Source organism: Oncorhynchus mykiss, chromosome 10 (assembly GCF_057628025.1).
Source record: "Oncorhynchus mykiss isolate SJ-2025 chromosome 10, ASM5762802v1, whole genome shotgun sequence".
Classification (NCBI taxonomy): Eukaryota; Metazoa; Chordata; class Actinopteri; order Salmoniformes; family Salmonidae; genus Oncorhynchus; species Oncorhynchus mykiss.
The window spans coordinates 71,312,501-71,336,017 of NC_143031.1; the positions used below are offsets into that span (position 1 = coordinate 71,312,501).

At 47.3% G+C, this 23,517-nt stretch overlaps 1 protein-coding gene across 6 annotated transcripts in view; it reads left to right on the top strand.

Moving 5' to 3' along the window:
- bnc2 (basonuclin 2) overlaps positions 1-23,517 on the top strand; it is a 233,773-nt gene that overhangs the window by 204,602 nt on the left and 5,654 nt on the right. For all 6 annotated transcript variants that reach the window (XM_090187765.1, XM_090187763.1, XM_036933757.2 and 3 more), the window contains one exon: positions 14,585-17,094. In XM_090187765.1, the coding sequence (XP_090043891.1) occupies positions 14,585-17,094 (2,510 nt within the window). The remainder of the gene's footprint in view (positions 1-14,584; positions 17,095-23,517) is intronic.

Sequence of the window (23,517 nt, forward strand, 5' to 3'; positions counted from 1 at the left end):
TCTCTCTTTCTCTCTGTCTCTTTGTGTTTTACACGCTGTTAGGGTCTTGTGCTAGCAGACACAAACATGTTGTGGGAGTTGTACAGCAAATAGCCATTTGTACCTGGCCCGGACCTGGGGAGTTAGTAGAGAGAGAAGGAGGAAGGGGGGAAGGAGGGATGGAATGAGAGGAAGAAGGAGTGTTTAATAGCACTTGAGTACTAACCATAGATGTAGCCATCGTTCCCTGTGGACTGTCGAGGCCCCCTCTGCACCTTGGCATGACTTTTCACTTTAGCCCCCCACCCCTTCTCCTCCTCTCATCCCTCCCTCCCCCTTCTCCTCCTCTCATCCCCCCCTTCTCCTCCTCTCATCCCTCCCTCCCTCCCTCTTCCTTTCTGCCACCGTGTGCTTCAGTGACTCCATCTTTCTCTCTCATCACACAAAACACAACCGCCCCCCCAGAGAGCAGGGAGTAGAATGATTAGTTGACTGTGCCGGTTAGACTGTTGGGTGGATGGGTGCTGTGGTCGACCCAGAAATGGGATCTGGGGTCATAAATAATTCCATCAGTGTGACAGAGAGCTACTTTAGTGTGTTAGGAACCAGCTAGCAGGGTCAAGGAAAGAGTCAGGTGGGTCATTAGACAATTTGTCAAGTAAATATGTGTGATTATGTGTTTCTATATGATATAGTCTAGATATTATAGAAATATGTAATGGGATAGTGATGAGGATAACCCTAAACCACCCATGCATAAAAATACATCATGCTTTGACAATGAGCCTGAGGTCACTTTCCAATACTCAGTTGGCTTGAAAGAGTCAACTTACATGGATTCAGTCCAGTGGTTTTTATGGAATTCTCAAGTACATTAGTATTGACAGATAAAAACTAATGTAGCCAGTTGTATGCTCATATCAAGGGTCAATGTAAAGGTATTATAGACCAGTATACAGTATATTTCCATATATCTTTGACATGTTTGTCTCTGCTCTGTGACCAAATTGTGAGGTCATGAACAGACTCGAGAGACACACACACACACACACACACACACACACACACACCAAGATTGTAGAGCAGGAATGTTTTCCTCCCAGGTAAACCTGCCAAGCTGTAATGACCACCAGACCCAGAACCAAACTCTCTCTCATGGTTGTTTAGATCTCAAGACATCCCATATAGGACGTGTAGGAGAGAAATATAGCATTTAGGGAGGAACCAGAGCCAAGCAGCTTTGTTTGCCTAGTACCGTTCACACGCCAAACAAAATAATGTCTATAAGTTTGTGTTTATGTGTTGGCAAGGCTTGAGGTGTTTGAGGAGATGAGAGAGAGTGTGTGTGTGTGTGTCCTAGCGTGCATGCATTTGTGTGTGTGTGTGTGTGTGTGTGTGTGTGTGTGTGTGTGTGTGTGTGAGACAGAGAGAGAGCTGGACCAGCAGGAATGCAGTCTAGCGGTACACCTTACATGGCTGCTGTGCTTACAGGCCTGGTGCTGGTCTGACCTACCCTCTGAAGAATGCCCCCTGACTGTCAACCAACCCACCAGCCAGACAAAACCTAACGGGGAGACTGACTTTCACTAAGCAATGCAGCTCAGTGTGTTGAAGTGTGTGTGTGTGTGTGTGTGTGTGTATGGCGTCACGGTTAGCACCCGCTCCCATATGCTTTTACCTGTGGACACAGCAGCTGGCCTTCAGAGCCTTTTGAGTCGGACAGACAGACAGACAGACAGACAGAATGACAGACAGTCGGACAGTCAGAGAGGAGTCCTTGTATTTCTCCATGGTGTTTAAAGGGATTACATCGCCCGGCGCTGTACTGCTCACTGCCCCTCCACTTCAAAGCAGCTAGCAGGCTGTGCCAGGGGCACACTGGCCCTCTCTCACTGCACGGCCCTGGCACACATCCCACATCTGCCCAGAGGGACTGCCAACGGCACACACATAGCCAGAACTGGCCCAGCATACCCTTTTTGTGTGTGTGTGTGTGTGTGTGTGTGTGTGTGTGTGTGTGTGTGTGTGTGTGTGTGTGTGTGTGTGTGTGTGTGTGTGTGTGTGTGTGTGTGTGTGTGTGTGTGTGTGTGTGTGTGTGTGTGTGTGTGTGTGTGTGTATGAGAGACAATTATCATTGAGGATTGTTTTTTTATCTCTCCAAACCTTGTACTTTTCTCCAAAGTCAACCACCTGCACACAGTAGTCCCTCCTCATCTGTAGGAGTATGTACAAACTGTCCTTAGATTAGCGATTAAAATAGCTTACTGTCACTAAGCCCTCATTTACCTCCACTGGCCCCAGAACAGTTGTCAAATCAACTCAGTACCACTGAGCCAGCCAGTCACGTCATGTTCCAAAAAACTTTATTGTCCATTTATGGTCAATTGGTATTTTGTCTTTGGCTTCCATGACAGGAAAGCTAAAAGTGGCAGTCAGACATGAGCTAAGGGTGCCAGTGAGGGACAAACAGTGCTTGGTACCTCAGCCAATGGGCTCCCAGCCATGTATCCAGTGACTCCACACGACTTCTGACTCCAATAGAGTTCATACACGTACCAAATGTGTCATGACACATACACAGATTCCCAGATGATTCATTTGGGCTGTGATGTGTTGACACGGTGTGATTCCTGACTAGAATCGAGCCATATGTTCTCTATAGTACCGCTACTAAAACCTGCTAAATCAAGATAAGCTCTTGGTGAAACTACCAAAACAAAGTAACAAAGAGAAGAAAAAGTGAGAGATATTCTTGGCTATATTTTCATTGACCTGTACTGAGTTTGGATGAATTTACATTAGGAGGAGATACGTTTACAGACATTCCCCTGAATAACTAAAACACCTAGTCAGATACCAGAAGGTAGTAAATCTGATTTGTGAACAAGCTAGATCAATATATGTCCATTGTGTTATAGTGGAAACGTTGCCCCCCCCCCCCCCCCTCTTGACCTCATCCTCACCTCACCTCTCCCTCCACCTCTCCTTTCATCCAAAGCTGTGCTCCCGTCCCACTCTCTCTGTCAGGGTCCTGCCGTACACACAGACCAGCCATACCACCGTAATAGAATCAATCACACACAACTCAGACAAGGTGAGCAGCACGACATTTGACCCATAAACCCACCAACCCTCTGGCTGGTCAATATTCAAATAAAAAACACCACCACCTCATCCTCTCTTCCATTATCCACTAATTGTTTTCTAAATGATATCCACCCTCTCTCTCCTCCTCTCCCCATTTACATTAGACAGTATATTTAAAGGAAGCAGGGAGTTCATTTCCCAGAACTCACCAGGAGCTCCCGTGAGGCTTCACTTCCCCTCTCCCCCGCCACCTCTACGCCGCAGACAGACCCGTTCCTTTAGCAGCTATCGCTAACACTAACACTAGCCACCCCGACAGACCTGAGAGGACCTGGACATTAGCTAATCCATATTTATTGCATCTGGTCCCTCTTCCCCCGGCTTGTAATTTGTATGGAGAGACATATTAGCGCTAACACGCTAGCCCTGGCAACAACAGGTTCAGACTGGTGTGAGATGCTACACGTCTGAATTGACTTAGCGTTAGCCTCGCGGGACCTAGCGGGAGGGAAGGTACTGGCTAGCAGGACTTGTCTGGCCGTATTGAGTTTCTGTGATGGCTGTTTAGCTTGTAGCTATGTGGGGGCAGAGGGGGGGAAGAGAGGGTGCCCCGGCTCAATGAGTTTACTGACAGGAACCCTTAGACCACAGGGCCAGGGATCGATAGTCCCTGCACTGAACTACACAGCACCGCCAGACGAGACAGACCCAAACAATGGGGGATAGTATTACATTACACACAGTCACTCACAGACGTGTACTTACACACACATACATGTACTTACACACACTTACATACCGGTACATGTGTGTTCATACTGGATTTATTGATATGAAAATGCTTATGTCTCTGATTAACAGGCACGCATTGCCACACACACACACACACACACACACAGAGACACAGACACACACACACACACACACACACACACACACACACACACACACACACACACACACACACACACACACACACACACACACACACACACACACACACACACACAGACACACACACACACACAGACACGTCACCTCTGGAGGTTATGTTTTCCTCCCTTGGTCCTGGAACCTGGTCTCCAGGTGGTCCCATGTGTCCCTCTGAACAAACACTGTCTCCCTCTCCACTTCCTCCTGTGTCACAGGGCCAGCCCCAGACATTGTGTGGCCGCCGCCCACCGTGCAGCCCCGTGATTGGCCAGAGGGTCACGGAGTTGACATTTATTAAAGGAAGTTACACGGCCGGTTATGGGGAGCTGACAGTCCTCTCGTCACGTCTCTGGTCCCGCCAGGAATCACAGGGGTTTGGGTTTCTGCCTCCCAACAATAAAATAAACAATGAACTTGTTAAGGGCCTGTATGACCCTCTCAGGGCTCCCTATTGAACCAAAATGACAGCTTTCGTTTTGCAGCTCTGTGCCACTGGGATCTGTAGTTCTACCGGAGTAGAGTAGGAGAGCTAAGGCAGTGGAGCTAAGGTGGACTACATGTCGTCTGCCATAAAAACACATGTTGGGGTTTGGGAAAGGAGAACATTTGAAGTATTTCAAGGTAGTCCTTGAAAACCACAGAGAGTGGAACGCACACCACAAACCTGTGTATTATAGCAGCCTGTCATTTCACATATTGTAGCGCGACGGAATGAACGAGGGAACGAAGGAGGAATGGTGAAGCTAGGGGCTCTCCAGGGAGAAGAGGGTTTAGTAGACTGTGAGGAACAATGAAAATCAGAAAGTAGAAAAGTCCAGTGAAATGGACAGAGTGTTGCAGAACCAGATGTGTGTGTGCATGGATGGCTCAAACGCACACATACACACACAGGTCTACAAGGGCTCCACAATCTCCACCTCCCCACGCCTGGCGTCCCCCGGCCTTCTAAAACCTTTGTTTTCCTCTCCTCTATCAGCGTCCTGATACATTCCAGTCTTTCTTTTCTCTCTACCTTTCAAAGCCACTTGGGTTTCATTTGAAGCTTCCAAAACTAAAGCTATTCATCTAAATGTATTACATGTGCTTACACGCACGCAAATGGCAAAACAACATGTTTGGCTTGATTTTATTTTGGGGGTCTTGTGTGTTTTGATGGTCTATAGCGTTTCTTCATGTATACGTTACAGTGCAGAGAGACTGGGCACATGGGGATGATGTTTATTCTTGCAGTAAGTAATCACCACTATGGTACTTATGACAGTAGACAGGCCCAGGGACCTGGAACAGTGCCCTGCGAGACCCACACACACACACACGCACGCACACCAAGTATGTACACTAACACACAAAAGAAAACACACATTGTGGCCCAAATGCATACTAACAGTTACTTACTCCACACACACACCGAACACACACACACACATTCTCCAGGCGCCTCTGGCTATGTGAACTGCTATGCCACAGGGATAGATGTGTTCTGGCACTCAGGTGGGGTAGTGTAAATCACACTGCAGCAACAGTGCCACCCACCTTTTCAAAGATGAATGGGCCGACCCACATGCCAAGCAACAATCCCAATGAGGCCATTTAAAACCAGAGTGGCTGAACCATTGTAATTTGAAACAGGGGGGGGGGGGGGCGACAATTTCCTACTTAAGTATACCTTTTACTTTCCTCGTGGACACTTGAACAGAATCCTGTTCATGTTAGTCATTTCAAAGCAAACAGCAACAATTAGATTTCCCCCGTCAAACATGCAATACAATCGATCTGATCTATTGTTCCTTGATGGGCCAGTCATGTTTACAGCTTGTTATTGCTCTGTCATTTCAAGTGGATTAGAGTGAACAGACAGATGTACATGCATGTCTTGTTGCCGGGGGGCCAGTGTGCTCTGATAAGCCAGTGTGCTCTGATAAACCAGTGTGCTCTGATGAGCCAGTGTGCTCTGATAAGCCAGTGTGCTCTGATAAGCCAGTGTACTCTGATAAGCCAGTGTGCTCTGATAAACCAGTGTGCTCTGATAAGCCAGTGTGCTCTGATAAGCCAGTGTGCTCTGATAAGCCAGTGTACTCTGATAAGCCAGTGTGCTCTGATAAGCCAGTGTGCTCTGATAAGCCAGTGTGCTCTGATAAGCCAGTGTACTCTGATAAGCCAGTGTACTCTGATAAGCCAGTGTGCTCTGATGAGCCAGTGTGCTCTGATAAGCCAGTGTGCTCTGATAAGCCAGTGTGCTATGATAAGCCAGTGTGCTCTGATGAGCCAGTGTACTCTGATAAGCCAGTGTGCTCTGATAAGCCAGTGTACTCTGATAAGCCAGTGTGCTCTGATAAGCCAGTGTGCTCTGATAAGCCAGTGTACTCTGATAAGCCAGTGTACTCTGATAAGCCAGTGTGCTCTGATAAGCCAGTGTACTCTGATAAGCCAGTGTGCTCTGATAAGCCAGTGTACTGTGCTGTAAAGCGTGGTGGGATTTTGCGAGACGCTACAACGACTCCCAGGAACAACGACAAAAACATGTGCAGTACTTCTCTGGGGACCCCATACCCCCCGTCTAGGGGCCCCTGTGTGTGAAAGCATGAAGAGAGGCAGGCAGGCAGGGCAAGGCAGGGAAGTGGGCAGGGAGGCAGGCAGGCAGTAAAATAGGGTACAGAGCTGCCGTGGAACCAGGGGGGTAGAGGAGTGGTGGGAGTTGAGTTAATGGTCTTGCATCTTCCTGGCAGCATGTCAATAATGGCTCTAATCACATTAAGTAAAGAGTCCATTAGCTCATTCTCTCCTCTCTCTGCTGCATGCTAGCCCAGTAAAAACACAGTAGGCTGAGAGCTCCCCTAATGGTGTGTTATAGACACCACTACTCCTGCAGGATGATGATGGGAGACACTGGAAAATCACCATGTGCAGATAGGAGTCAGTACATTGTGTGTTTTTGTCTATTTTTATCAGTCAGTCTCGTGCTCAGTTATTTCAGTTTACAATGTGCACTGTGTAGGGAATTGGTGTATCTGTGTATTAAATTAGTTGTGGTTGATCACAGGTAAGAATGGAATAAGAAATTATATTTGATGCATTTTTACATAAAGACGTAGGAGTTGATGTTTATTGGCTTTGAAGAATTGTATTAAATTATAATTCATTACACCTCTGCTTTCTCTGTTGTAAAATATGGGCAGACACAGACTATGAGATTAAGTTGATGATTAGTGAAGGTTGGAACCTCATTCTCAAGTGTCATTAGTCCATATTAGGTTAGAAAACGCAACAAATATCAAGTATCAATGTTTTACTTGTCCTCGCTCCAGCGGGGCTAATCTTCAAACAGATCAGACTTGTTTCTCTCCGTCAACTGTTAGAGGGGGGGACAGGTATTACACTGAGGGAGAACAGAAACAACACATACATACATCAGAATACAACAGAAACATACTGTAAGCCAATGAGCAGAGCCAAGGAGCAAATGGTGAGCACATGTTAATGCACCTTTCCTCCCGTGGTCCTTGCCAAAATAGTAATCAAGACAAAGGAGATGTGATATAAGAGGGAGAGAAAAGCAGGACATCACACCAAAGCAGCCCCTTCCCCCCACCCCCCTGGACAGACAGGCCATTTCTCAGCCGCCTCACTGCTCCTTTCAGCCCCTGGAGGAGGAACAGCGGCCCCCACATCTGTCTCCCAGGCCCAGGCCCCGGCCTGGCCGCGTCCAAACGCTGCACATCACACGAATCATCCTCAATTAATGTGAACCATCAGGCGCTCCCTCCTTCCCTCCTTTCTCTCCCTCCTCTCTTTTCTCTCATTTATTGCTCCCTCACTTCTCAGAGGAGTCCCCCCTGGGTGCATTCTGGGTCCGCTGTGTTTTACACTGTAGACCGAGGATACGGCTGCTTAGCACAGCGGTGCTAGCTAGCCAAAACGTTAGCTTGGAAGCCTTGTGAAAAAAGACAGTGAAATCAATAGATCAGTCCAAGCCCGGCCAGACGGTGCTAAGATTTAACTGCTGCGGGAGCATCTTGAAAGGTTCTGAACTGATCTGAAGCCTGGGCAGCTCCAAATATATTTTTTTTCTAATCCACTGCGGCGCAGAGGCCCCCGAAATGGCTTCCATGTGCCGCCCCATCTGCACCTCTGCTGGGCTGTGGCCAAAGGACCGTCCTCCTTCCCTTTGAAGGGTTGCGGAGGGACAGCTTTAAAACAACCAGAGGTTACCAGACACTCTTTAGGGGCAGAAAGGGAGAGACCCTGGGAAAAAGAGGGGGAACAGCTCGCCCTGGGCCACTTGGATGTCAAGGAGTGCCAGAGAGTGACTCACCCTATCTGTCCTGGTAGAAAGGCCCTAAACCGCCTGCATGCAACCACCACTATAAATTTCACTCCACTCGATTAGCGCCCTAAGCAACAACCGACACGTCGTCATGAATATTTTACCAAAGCCTTGAGTTAAATCAGGTTGGAGAGCAACCAGGGAGGCAGAGCCAGGGTATCTCTGGGCTAGTCTGCTTGAATTGCTTGATCACTGTGTCTGGTTCTCAGTGAAAAAGCAGTCACATTCACTCACACTGCAAAGAGAGCAGACCCCAGTCATTCTGGCTCTGAAGGAGTCTCTGGCACTGATGAGCATCGTATTGACCACGACCTGCAGTGCCTGGGTTTAATTGAATAACGGAAAAGGCATCAACCCGGATTCCATATCTGATCTGCCTCCCCCTCCCAAGTTCTAGTAAGAATGATGAACGTGCCGCAGCAGAAGGGCCATGTGTAGACTTTTATTGAATCCCACCTGGTTTAGACGTCAGGGTGTCTTTTTAAGGGGCGGCTGGGATGTTATATGGAAAACAGGATGATTCTCCAGGCCTGGGCTGGGTGAGTCGCACTCCCCTCAGGGGGTCATCATGAGTCCTTTAAGATCACCCAACCCCACCTGCTCTCTCTCTCTCTCTCTCTCTCTCTCTCTCTCTGATTGTTTCCTCTAAGACAGTGTCAGTGTCTTGTTTCCTTTGAGTGTTGTAATACATGACACCATTATCTAACAGCACTACTGTATCAATTCAATTGGAAGTAAACATTTAAAAATGCCCTTTTACCAATCAGATATAATTATGTAGGATAATGCAGAAAATAATGTAAAGCGTTCGCCATCTTTAAAGTGTGTTCTCTCACATACAAAACATTCAGTTTAAATGAGAACATGGTGTTAGCTAAGCGAGATCACAGAGTACCGGTTCCTTACAAATGTCCTCCGCCCACGTCTGGGTCGACCCACTCCCCTGTGACCCATCATCACCATGCAGGAAGTGGTGCTGGTTGTTCAACCAATGACCTCCGACCTTGCCACCAGAGAGCCAATGGGAGCGGAGCAGGGGCTGGAGACAGCCCTAGCCCTCTGACTTGATGGCTCCAGGCACTGAGCTTTTGTGAACCCCATCCCCCATGGCATCCCTCTCGCCACCACCACTACCCAAATACATTATTCATGGACGATAGAAAGAGAAAACAATTATGGGAGAAAGGGAGGGAGAGAAACAGAACATGGAGGAGGGAAGCCACAAGGTTCAAGACCTTCTCAGATCACAAGGAACTCGTGCTTAACCTCCCTTGAAGTGGCGAGCGTGGGGATAGAGGCCGTTTCTTTTTCACGTTGGGGATGAGAGAGCGGCCGAGGGGGATCAATAGGGGATTCCCTGGTGTCTTCTGGGGGTACGCGGCACTCCAAGCCGATTGGTGGATCGATGTGGTTCCCAGGGTTCAACTCCAACGCCACGGCCAGCCAGTAGTCTCCTTCGCGGCGATAGGGTAATACATACAGCCGTGTGGTGGCTGGTCGCATCGCTCTGCCCTTGGTGAATCCGCCTCAAGCGTAGCCAGCCTACGCATTGTAGCCTACATCTATTAGGGCCAAGATGCACTTCCTGGATATAATGTATGTGTCTATTGAATGGCATTATCATAAAGCCTAGAAAGACTGATAACCCCCATTATGACATCTTTAGTTCTATCTGGGTCACAGATCCCCTATTCCACAAACCCCAGAACACGACTGTCGACTGTACAGCTAACAGCCCATAGATATTAATGGTTGATATTAGCTTTGTTTGCCTTGCGTGAGGAGTGCAGGATCTCTCTCCATTCCCTGCCAAATAGACTGGGTCATTGGTTATGATAGGTGATGATTAGTGATGTATGTGTATGTTTTCCTTCTAGTCCTCTATGTAAAACCTCCCAGCTTCTCTCTCACTCAGCGCAGCCTGTTAATAATAGCGCTACAGCTAATTGTATAATTGGCTGTTTTGTTTTAATCTGACAGCGTTGCCCCGGCCCCATAACAAGACCATCTTCATCTTCTCCTGTCAGCCATCATTTAACACGGCAGGTTCCTGGGCCGGGCACCCCCGACAACACCCGGCCACCTCCGCTACTAGCAAACATTACCTGGGAACGCCGCTAGCGAGCCAACCGGTTGCAAGATAAATAAACACAGCCGTCGTCGGGCGGATGAATTCCGAGTGACACGGACACGGTGGATAAAGTAATAACGTAGAGAGGGTAGAGGGCCGTCCACTAGATTAAGTATCCTACCGCCGCGTCTCTGCTGTAATGATTGTTTCATTGTCATTAACCTCACAAACTGAGGTTTATCCGCATTGTTTAAAAGGACTCTGGGATGTGTTGTGACAGGGTGATCTGTCATACCTCTGGAGGGAGGAGGAACGGGGCGAGGGGGAGGGATTAATGAGGTATTACTTGGGGTTGGATGGAGGGGTGGAGGGGGCAGTGCTGGAAAATACATGGGAACGAGAGGGCCAACATTAGGCTAATTGGGAGATGAGTGCCTCCTTGTAAAAAGTGCTTCTAATGGCACATTTGTTACTCACACTGCAGCGGCGCTAGACTAATGCGCTAATGCAGAGTGGGCTGCAAGAGGTGGTTAACACTACAGGGACTGTGTGTTTGTGTGCAAATATGTACATCAGCTGTCTCGGAATTTGAGATATGATATGTACACAGTGTGTATATATACACACACACACTAGCTATTGTGGTGTTAGACGTCATTTCTCATCTTCTAGGAAGTTAGCATTCAATTAACAAGCGCCGTTTGATTTACAAGTGGGTTTATCATTGCATATCTTTGTGTTTGAACGTGGATCGAGTCTCACAGTTTAAGTTTATTTACAGAAAAGTGCTAAAGAGTTGATTTTGTATATAAAAGACATGAAGCCCAGTCATGATAGCATCAAATAGCATTGCTTTGACTGAAATATGCAATGAAACATGTTCTTGTTCATTGTCGAATATGTTATGTTTTATTATCTGTTAATATTTATTTAGAATTGTTGGTTGCCCAGCTCTTGTGGTCTGTACTTTGATAGTGTTACCATAAAACACGTTAAACATCTACTATTACACAACGTAAACAGAGAGGGGTTATAAAATGGCCGAATAATAATGAGGAGTTTCTGAGATAAAAAGCACATGAGGTTTCCCCCTGGACCAGGAACTGTAGTCAAGCTAATCCCCTCATATTGTTCACTCACTCTGGTTGGTGTGGGGTTCAGTAAATGCAAGCTGGAGTTTCTCCCTCACCCTCTCTCTCTTCCTGTCTGTGTTTCTATCCCCCCTCTCTCTCTCCATCTATCTCTCCCTGTCTGTCTGTCTTTCTCTCCATCAGTGTCTCTCCCCTTCCGTGGCCTAAGCCCCTGTTGACTGTGCTCCAGGAGCATCTGGAGCAGAGCAGAACAGTGGACGGAGGCTGGGCTGTGTGTGTTTTCCTAGCCCCCACTGCAGGGATGAAGGGATGGGAGGGAAGAATATGATAAGAACATAAGCCATACTTGTCTGTGTCCGGTGACAGTGTTCTGAAAAGCACAAGGATAAATTGCGTGTGATGGGTTTTTAAGGGGACTTGGACTGCCAAGTGGTGGCGTGACCTTTGAACCTTTGAAACAGCAATGTCTGACTCTCTCCTCAGTGGTTAGGGTAAGTGAGGAACATTTATTGTTCATTGATCTGCGCAGTGTAGGCCTACCTTTTTATTGGGCATCTTCTAATCCATAACCTACCTCTGATAAAATTTGCTGTATTGTATTTCATTAGTGTCACTTTGTAACAGTAAACAGATCCAAAATAGTACCACGTATATTGGAATGTGTCATAGCTATTCCATTCTGCACCAATCACTTGGTGAGTTTGTGTCCCTTGTGCGTACGTGCCTGTTATGTACTTGTCAGTTTATTAACGTATGTGACCCTTATTCTACGACTCCCGTTGTACATTTCAAAGTGACTATATCTGAGCAATTCTCTCCATTTCTTATCTTTCTGCCTAATTATACTTCACTTTTTTCAATGGAATCCGATGGAAATCCACATGCCCCAACGGCCGTGCAGCTATGAAATAATAGTGCCCAGGCTACAATTTAAAGTCATATACCTCCAAGCGAAAAACTCACACACACAGAATGAAAGTGTAAAATGTTTTTTTAATGTATATTTAACAACAAATAACCCCAGTTACTATTGATGTTTCGTCTCCCAAGGATTCATTTGGCTTCTATGTCTAAGGGCATGATGTGCAACCACTCTCTATCTACCCCCCCTTCTCACTCTCACACACACACACACGAACACACACACACTTCCTTTTCCATTCTCTCCCTCCCTCTGTCTTGTTAAACATTTATCTTGTGTTTTTCCCTTTAAGGCGCTTTGTGATGTATTTTTACACCCTCTTAGACTGTTGTATCTCTGATAGATTCTGCCAGGCAGGAGAGAAGGAGCGGGGTGTGAACGGGGAACAGTACCCTAGCGTTGCTTCTAATTGTTGTGGTTGCACTGTCGTTCCCTTGAAGTCACACTTGACTGGGCTGCAGAGGTCCCACAGGACCATGCAGAGTAAACTGTAGTGTTTATCCCCACCACTCATATAATAAACACACACACACACACACACACACACACACACACACACATACATTATTACATACATATATGCACACACACTGACACCATTCACAAAGTAGCAGCTCTGTAGTGCACACAGCCTCGTTTTCTTCCCGTGTGAACAAGCAATATGGGACTTAAATTTAAAATAAAATGTCTAGATAATTGATTAGCACTAATGTTGAATCTCATACTAACACCATCAAATAAGTTGTTTAATTGACAGGATGTGCCAATCTCTGTTAGTGATTTGCTGGGTTCCACCCTCCCAGTACACAGTCAGAGCACCAGTGGGTTCAGAGTCTGAGACAACAAAACTGGGTCAGTATTCTGTGTATCAAAGCTCTGAGCCCGACCGCAAACTCCTTCAGTTCAGGTTCAGGTCTTGCCAAGATTCCTTTCCCAGAATCCATTGCCATGTCTTGACGTTTGGCAATTGACGCGCATGTTTGTTCAAAACTCGAGGCGTTTTATTTTTCTGTGGTTAATAGCACCATCTCCAAAAGAGACGGCCGCCAAGGAAAGTGCTCCTCTTGGAATAATGCTTAGAGCTCTCCCATCGGAGTCATTCTTTTCTCCCAGGATGGAAACTTTGTTTCCCACGCTTCCACAGGGCTCCACAAGCACAGGGTTGGGAAACACCAAGGCCGATGTAAAATATGTCCTGTCAACATTTACTTCATTACATTTCCCGTTCCCTCCCACCTTCTCTCCATAGGCAGTGTAAATGCAAGCACATGCGTTTTCCTCTTGACACGGTCACACTGATAAAGTATGGCTGCTTCATTAGTATTGAATCTGATGGGAGATATGCATCCCGTAAACCTCATTAACATAAAAACTGATCCCAGGTCTGTTCTTAATGAAAGTGATGCCAGATCGGTGTCACCTCCAAAGACGCACTTAAATTAACATGGATGTTCTTATTTTAATGTCAAAGTCGACTTAACCCCTCATAGACTGATATTCCTAACTCCATTTTACTTTGTTCATTAGATTCCCTCAGAGATAAGAGGAAACTATGAAAAATGGCTGCCAAGTAGCAAGGTACGATTAGTGGCTCGCGCTAATTAATCCATTCTTTCTTTTAGCAGCCTTTTCTCTCCCCGGCTGTCATCGCGGCAGTAAACATAGCGGAGCTGCGTGCCGTGCGCTGTTCTGAGGGACTCTCAGCGAGAGTTCACATCTTTCACGGGCTGTTTTTGTTAAACAGTCTCACAGCGAATAGATCAACGTCCCCAGAAATGGTTAGAATTCACAGGTACCCACTAATAGCCCACCAGCCCCACCGGCCCCAGCGGTCTCCATTTGTTTGCTTTTAGACTTTATTAAACTCTTCCTGTTCCTCTCCCTGTGTGCCTAATGACTGTGAATGCATAGCTGATGAAAGGTAAAGAAGGAAGGAGAGAAAGGGGGAAGGGAAAGGGGGACAGGGAAGAGGAGGAGGGTTATTATCAGAGCTCTATTATCAATCTTTACTTGTCGCTTCAGGGGCCTCTGAATTTCATGAGCCGATAACAACACCCCTTCCCTACCCCCTTCCACCCTGCTCCCTCTCGACCTCAGACCGACCACAGTGATTATGCACAATCAATAACTTTTGTGTGTTTTGTCTATTCTCTCTCGTCTTTCCATTGGGCCTCTAGGATGCTGCGGGCAAGGTGCTGGACCGCTGGTCCATTATGTCTCGGGAAGAGGAGATCATCACCCTGCAGCAGTTCCTTCGTTTCGGAGAGACCAAGTCCATCGTAGAGCTGATGGCCATCCAGGAGAAGGAGGGTCAGGCGGTCACCGTGCCCTCCTCCAAGACCGACTCAGGCATCCGGACGTTCATCGAGAGCAACAGCACGGGACGCGGCCGAAGCCCAGGCCTCCTCAACCACATGGAGACCAGCAGCCCGTCCAGCATCCACCACTTTGAGAACATCCCTAACAGTCTCGCCTTCCTGCTGCCGTTCCAGTACATCAACCCTGTGTCGGCCCCCATGCTGGGCCTGCCCCCCAATGGCCTGGCGCTGGAGCAGTCGGGCCTCCGGGTCCTCCACGACCGGGATCGTGAGGCCAGCCTACCCAACCAGGGCGAGCCGGTGGAGAGCAGCGAGTCCGAAGTATCCCTCAGCCCTTTCCGCAGCAACGGTCAGAGCCCCAGCCGCATCGGAGCCCTGGGGGGCATGAACAACACCATCGAGCCCAAACAGGAGCCCAACAACCGAGCATCACCTATCTCGCCCACTCCTTCCAACCAGCCGTCCCAGCAGCAGACAGAACAGCAGCAGCAAGGCCAGCAGCAGCAAGGCCAGGGGCAACCCGGGACCCCACGGCCTAGGTCCAACTCCCTCAACGACCACCAGGCCCACCACCACTTTGTGAAGAGCGAGCAGTCCAAGAGCATTACCCACTCATCCTTCTCCTCCAAGATGCACCGCATGCGCCGCATGGGAGCCACCTCACGCAAGGGCCGTGTGTGCTGCAACTCGTGCGGCAAGACCTTCTACGACAAAGGTACGCTGAAGATCCACTACAATGCCGTACACCTCAAGATCAAGCACCGCTGCACCATCGAGGGCTGCAACATGGTGTTCAGCTCGCTGCGCAGCCGCAACCGCCACAGCGCCAACCCCAACCCACGCCTGCACATGCCCATGCTGAGGAACAACCGCGACAAGGACCTCATCCGTGGGTCGGGCCCCGGCACGCCCGTCATCTCCAGCGCCAAGAGCGGCTTCACCCTCACCAGTCCCGGACGGCCGCCTCTGGGCTTCTCCACCCCGCCCCTGGACCCCTTGCTCCAGTCACCCCTGCAGAGCCCACTGGTCTTCCCCTCCCTGAAGTCGGTGCAGCCCATCCAGCCGGTGCCCCCTTTCTACCGTACGCTGCTGTCCCCACAGCACCTGGTCAGTCCTCCAGTGTCACTGCCCACCAGCCCCATCCTGCCCTCCACCACCAACAGCACCTCTCTGATGGACCAGCAGCATCAGCTCCTGGCTGCCGCTGCAGCCGCAGCCTCCCACAACGCCCACAATATGTCTTCTGAAGGTGGGCTAATGTCCCACCACAGGCTGCCCACCCCCAGTATCCCCCAGCAGGATTCAGCTGCTGCCACCAACACGGACCCCACGCCCAAGAAGAAGCCCCGTAAGTCCAGCATGCCGGTGAAGATCGAGAAGGAGGTGATTGACGTGGCGGACGAGTACGATGAGGACAAAGACGACGATGATGACGACAGCTGTCACCACCACCACCACCACCACCACCCCTCCTCCCACCTCCACCACAACAACATCAATGGAAACCGCAACAACAACAACAACAACAGCAGAGGAGGGAACAACAACGGCCACCACAGCGGCGGCAGCGGGCACCAGTCCCCCTCCCAGGATGAGATGAGCCCAGGCCTGATGAGGGGACACCTGATGAGGCACGACCAGGACGACTGCCGGGGAGAGGGACCCGGAGGCGAGGGCGGCAGGGGCGAGAGAGGAGGCCCAGGCGGTGAGCTCCGCTGCATGGACAGCTTCACCTCCGAGGACCAGGACCACGAGAGAGACTTTGAGAACGATTCTGAGACTTCGGACTCCAAGATGTTCTACCGCGAGGAGATGATGGAGGTGGAGGAGCAGCACCAGAGGCTGAGGCTCAACTCCTCCAGGAGCTCCAGAGTAGGAGGAGGCAACAACCTGGAGAAGGACCAGGAGGACCTGCAGGCCAGAGATGAGGAGGCGCAGCTGAGGAAGGAGATGGAAGACCCCAAGAGCCGCACCTCACCCTCACCCCACCAGCCCACCATCAAGATTAAGGAGGAGCTCAACGACCCCACCTACGACATGTTCTGCATGAGCCAGTACGGCCTCTACAACGGGGGCATGGCGGCTGCCGCAGCCGCCGCCGCCAGCATGGCTGCCCTTCACGAGAGCTTCATCTCCTCCATGAGCTACGGCGCCAGCCCGCCCAAGTTCCCCTCCTCGCACTCCCCCGAGGGAGAACTGTGCACCAGCCCCAACTCCAACGACCCCAAGATCTGCTACGTGTGCAAGAAGAGCTTCAAGAGCTCCTACAGTGTCAAACTGCACTACAAGAACGTGCACCTCAAAGAGATGCACGTGTGCACCGTGTCCGGCTGCAACGCCGCCTTCCCCTCCCGACGGAGCAGAGACAGGTGAGTGTCGTACAACACACACACATATACACACTAACAGTGTCTTTTTTCTTGGCTTACAATTGGTTCTTAATTTGACTGCCTCAATTTTTCTGACTAATTATTTAAATATCAGTAGAATATGAATGAATACTATGATACAACTGGTGTTATTAATTCAAGTAACAAAACAAGAATTTGAGATAAACAATAGTGGGGCCTCCCACTCCTCTTTCTATTCTGGTTAGAGCCAGTTAGCTCTGTTCTGTGAAGGGAGTAGTACACAGCGTTGTACGAGATCTTCAGTTTCTTGTCAATTTCTCGCATGGAATAGTCTTCATTTCTCAGAAGAATGTCTGTTTCTGGACATTTTGAACCTGTAATCGAACCCACAAATGCTGATGCTCCAGATACTCAACTAGTCTAAAGAAGGCCAGTTGTATTGCTTCTTTAATTAGAACAACAGTTTTCAGCTGCGCTAACATAACTGCAAAAGGGTTTTCTAATGATCAATTAGCCTTTTAAAATGATAAACTTGGATTAGCTAACACAACATGACATTGGAACACAGAAGTGATGGTTACTGATAATGTGCCTCTGTATGCCTATGTAGATATTGCATAAAAATATATTAAAAATATATAACATTCGGCAATTTCCAGCTGCAATAGTCATTTACAACATTAATAATGTCTACACTGTATTTCTGATCAATTTGATGTTATTTTAGGACATTTCTAAGTGAACCCATTAAATATATTTTGATTTGTTTAACACTTTGTTGGTTACTACATGAATCCATGTGTTTTATCATAGTTGAATAATAGTAAAAATAAAACCCTTGAATTAGTAGGTGTCCAAACTTTTTGACTGGTACTGTGTGTATATATATATATATATATATATATATATATATATATATATATATATATATATATATAAAATACTAACAATTCAGGCATTCATTACAGGTAGGTTCATTACATATGTTTTGTCCTTTCATTTTGACATTACATGACGTAATTAGAAACATTGACAATGTTGTGGATGTATGTATGGTGCATGTATCGTTTTATTTGATATTTCATCATATCAGTCATTGTGGAAAGTTTAGGACAGTAGATGAGTTTTCTTGATGAGCTACTCAACTGCAGTGAAGTCTTTTTTCTTACTTAGATGGAGTGAAATTATTAAGGCGTCACCTACCATATGTTAAGTGAAACGCACCATTAGCACACTTTATAATGTAACAGGTATACAGTGGCATCTGTTGACTGTCATGTCAAAGTTCAGAGAAGTAGGGTGTCATCGCCAGAACACACAATCTTCCACTCTGAGATATACCCCTGTTTACCTCCCCTCACTCACCTCGTTACTGACAGGTGAGGTAGCATACATTAACGTAGACAGCGGTCTGTCAAGCCACTGCATGTATTAGCGCCCTGCTCCAGGAGGTGAGGCTAGCCACGCTCTACCTACCTGGGCTTGTTCGCACATCCACCCTATCCACACACACCCTCCCAGAATACACACACCCACTAAAGCTAGCAGCAGGTTGATGCCAGAACACAACACATGCTGAGGCTACACAACATCAGAGTGCCCTGGGCTAGCAACTAGCATCTAGCTCTCCAAGGAATTGCTAACAATTGTTTTGTTTTTTTGTATGAGGGGATGTTTGACGTTAGGCTATTTTAAAACCACTCTTAGGCCAGTCGAAGTCTATCAAATATGTCCGGATATTAGGGTAATTTAGGGAATTAAACTCTCAACAACGACCCCATGGTAGCTTCGATAGTGACTCATTAGCATTGTTATTAGCATCATAAAAAAATGAAGTAAAGGCCTTGTGTGTGACATTGCCAGGTCTATTCCCCTGACCACCGTGTAAACAAGCATGTCCATTTGACTGAACGGTCCAGTCTGTCTTCACAGTGGGGTGTCGGTGGAAAAAGGGCCCTTGAAAGGAAATGTAAATTCATCTCCTCCCCAACGCCCCTCGAAAATAGACATGACTTCAAGTGTAACAAATGCATCTCTTTATCGCTTTAGCAGAGCCCCCCCCCCCCCCCCACACACACACACAGTCAGAGCATGCCTTTGCTCCCAGTATAATGACATATGCCACATTCTAGAGCTCTAGAAGAGGGGAAGCCTCACTCAACCAGCTCCTCTGAAGAAAGAGATAAAAACATGTTTTGTTGTGTTAGAGCACGCCGTGGTGACAAGTGACACTTTTTTATTTAGATAAAGAGCGAGTGTGTTTTCTCCCCCTCCTAATCTAATTTGCTTCTCTGATGAGTTTTTTCTCTAGTTTTTCTCAGTTGTTTTGTCTCAACAGCAACCCTCCACCCGCCTCCCCTCTCCACCCGCCTCCCCTCTCCACCCGGGGTCTTTATTAAGTTCCTTGTTTCAGTGGCATCTGTTCATTCTGTTCCTGTTTGTTCATTAGCACCAAGTAAATAGAGCAGGTGACTTTGGCACTTGTTCAGGGAGAGAGGGATGGAGGCAGGGATAGAGGGAGGGGAAGAGGGGATGGAGTAGGTGGATGAGAGGGAAAAAAGAGAGATGGGTTATAGTGTTAGCGGAAAAGAGAGGGGGAAAGGGGGGGATGGAGGAGAAGAGACAGGTAAAATAGAGTTAGCGGAGGAGAAGAGAAGGTGAAATCATGCCGCTCACCTGACGCAGCTGGTGCCGACAGCAGGGAGATGACAGGAAGTGTTATTAAAGGATGCGTTGCCGTGCCGATGCGTGTGTTTGACGCAGCCGCGGATGATGCGTTAGTTCGTTACCCTCTTTGACGAGGCTTTAGGGACAGGGAGCGCCCGGGGCACGAGAGGCCTGCTGTCTCGCATAACCACACACACAAACACAGACACATGCTTGTGCACGTATAAAATCACACAAACTCAAAAGCTGATGCGTTCCTACAGATGCATATAGTCTTACAGAGACTCACTCATTCATTGTAATGTACACAGTATTTTTAATTAGTCTCTTTATTGCACTAAAATAAAATATGATATTAAACAAATAGCCCTGACCTTATGGTTTGATACGATCCAAATAACAGCCTCCCCACAGCGAACAGACATCTACACAAATGTTTAGATACTAAATTACCATGACAGAAACGCCAATGGTATCGAGGCATCCCAACGACTCACTTCACACATTTCTGAATGAGTGGCGAGTAAGCTGACCAATACCTGCTCAGGAGCTGGACACACATGGCCAAACTGACCAATGAGGAGGCCTAATTCAGCGGCCTACTTCCTTATTTAGTGGAAGTCAAGGTAGAACTATGAATAAGAGCCCTCCCCCTCCCGTCATCCTTCCCGACCACTGCCCCAGCTTGTCTCCCAACTATATAATTTAGCCGTCCATCTTTTTTATTGGGCGCTCTCCGACATTAGCGCTCCCCACTTGTATTAGCATCTGCCGCGGCGACCCCGTAATGGCCTTTAAAAAAACACTTAACTCCGGCACTAAACGAGGAGGGGATGACAGTGGTGGGAAAAACGAATCAGTGAAAAACAGCACTAGTTAGGATCCTCTGACTCACAGTAAAGGATTTGGTTTCCAAGAGGCAGTGGGTGCTGTAGTATAGAGAGGTGCAACTGTGAGGGAACGAGGTCAAATTAGACTGTGTTTCGTCTTCCATCTTGGCTCAAAGATGAACCCAAATGTCTTCCACAGGCGTATAGTGAAGCATGAACCTCAACCCACGCTCACAGACACGGTGTCACAGTGACTGTGTAATCTTGCCCTAGTGATGTGCGTGTGACAGTTTGACTCGATTACCAGAAACACAAGCGCATAAATTCCAGAAGCGCTTTAACATAAGGCACTGATGAATAGATAGGTGTGTAGCAGGAAGAGAGGACAATCACTGCTGTGAACATATGGATCTTAGAAGGAAGACGGTTTTAGACCAAGATGTGGGTGAGTTACACCTAAGTACACTATTGTTTCCATACTTTGACTGTGTCCCAAATGGCAACCTATACCCTATATAGTGCACTACTTGTGATCAGAACCCTGGTCAAAAGTAGTGCACTATATGGTAAATAGGGTGACATTCGGGACGGATCTTTTGTGTGGCGCATAAATTCCTGGTAGCATATGGGATGTATTACTGAGCCTGCCGCTCCTATGGAATAAGGAGAGAAGCGTAACAACAGAGGGGTATCGCGGGGCCAAAGGAATTGTGGGTTATTGAAGCTATAGTCAGGGCTCTGGCCGAACACCAATCAGATGTGTCCCTGGGTAATCCCTTAACTACATAATGCATGCTGCAGTGTAATTGTAGTTGTAACATGGGAAAATAATTTGGTAGTTTTCATAAGGACTTTTCCCCTCTGATAATATTATTGTGGAGGAAGGATTGGGAAACCACAACGCCTCAGACATTGGTTTGCTGCTACATAAAGTTTGAGTAGTTTCAAATGACATTTTTCATAAGATTCACTATAAAATGGTACAAATTCCACAGCTAATAACATTTTATTTCTGATATTATGAAACCAATCATTATTATATTTTAGCACAAATTCAAATAATATTTAAAATAACTGTATGATTAATTAAATACAGGTTATATTGCATTAAATGTAATTATAATAATCTATGAATTATATCACAGAATAATGATATTTAATCTCAGTAAACCAAACCGTATGCCTTCTCTTCGTCCCTTGTATTTGAGCTTTAGAATGTAACATTTCTATAACAACAGAAACCGTATCTGAGCCTACATCTGCTGGGACACCCAGACATTTGTTTCCAACCAGATAATGTATGCAAAATCCAGGTCTGTAATATGCAGTGCTAATAACCAGCTTCCTCCTCTCCCCCACCACCTCTCCTCTCTCTCCTCACAGCGAGATGTTGACGTCTATACCAACAACAGGAGGTTGTCCAGGTACCTCAGCATATCCCATTAGTCAATTATTTCTCTACAGTGGAGTGACACCCCAGAGGATCGTAGGTAGGCGCATCAAACAAACGCTAACTTCAAAAGCCCCGATGTCAGAGTCAATTAGAGGGGAGGACAAGGACATTTGATCTACGGTATCATATTAATATTTAAGGGAAACAACAAAAGACAATGGGAAATGACAATAGTGTCACAAGCGTTTGAATAGAGAGGGGGGGGGGGGGGGCATTTTGTATCAACATGGTGACGTAGATGTAAAGATACAGATCAATGGCGTGGTTAACTAACAGGATAAACAACATAGCACTCTGCTGTTTTGCACGCACGCGCACACACACACACACACACACACACACACACACACACACAGCTAATAGAGTACAGAGAGTCCTCTAACATCTAGCTGCTAGTTGTACATCAATACAGTAACAGTACAGTGTTTCCCTCCAGCCCCCTGGCCACCAGGCGCTCAGCTCAGAGGTAAATGATTGCATATTTATTGTGGAGGGCGGCACACACACACACAGCGGTGGCAGCAGCGGTAGTATGATTAACGTCTGAAAGGCGTGCCGACCAGTAATCATCGGCCTTATTATCCTCGTCAATCATATTTTCCTAAATCAACGACAGGGCCTCCCTCTCTCTTTTCTACATGTTTATATTAAAACTCTTCCTTGTTTTATTCATTTTCATCCCTTCATCGGAGGACTCTGTCACCAGGTGCTTTCCCGCACTTATTTCCCATGATGCACTAGTGTGCGGAGGCCCCTTGTCCCCACACGGATGGAGGGATGCAGAGAGTGAAGGTTAATTACGTTTGAGAGCCACTCTCTCTCATCCTCCTGCCCCTCTCTCTCTCTCCCCTCCTCCTCTCTCCCCTCTCTCTCCTCCTGCCCCTCTCTCTCCTCCTCCTCCCCCTCTCTCTCCTCCTCCTCCCCCTCTCTCTCCTCCTTCTCCACTTCAAGCCATGTGGGCCCAGTCTCTGGTAGAACTTGAGTGAAGCTGCAGTCTCTTGATTTGCCATGCTTAAACAAAGGCCTGATCATTTATAGAGAGAATGTGTTATTTAATTTAGCCACAGATCCCGAGTTCAAAATACAAAATATCTACTGATGAACAGTATGTTAATGACATTACACTATGAAAGGGGACTTTTATGTTAATTTATCTTTGATACATTTGGGTTTTGTGGATGAAGACAAAAAGATAATCAGAGAATCACTTTCAGAAGGCTTTCGTTTGGAACAATAAGCGTCGCAAATATTTCACATTCTGTAAGTAATTGTAGGCTAATATAATGACAGGGCTTTGTTGATGTGATCTGTAACTTAGCCTTCCATCTAAACCTCCATGGTGTGTCTATGGAGTCTGTGTAACCAACCCCTGAGAGGAATATTCCTTTTATGAACTTTTTGATCAAGTTTCTCCAGCTACGTCTGAACTGAACTTCAGTGTGTGTTGCTGAGGTAGTACAGCTAGTAGAGAATAAAGACAGATAATGATGA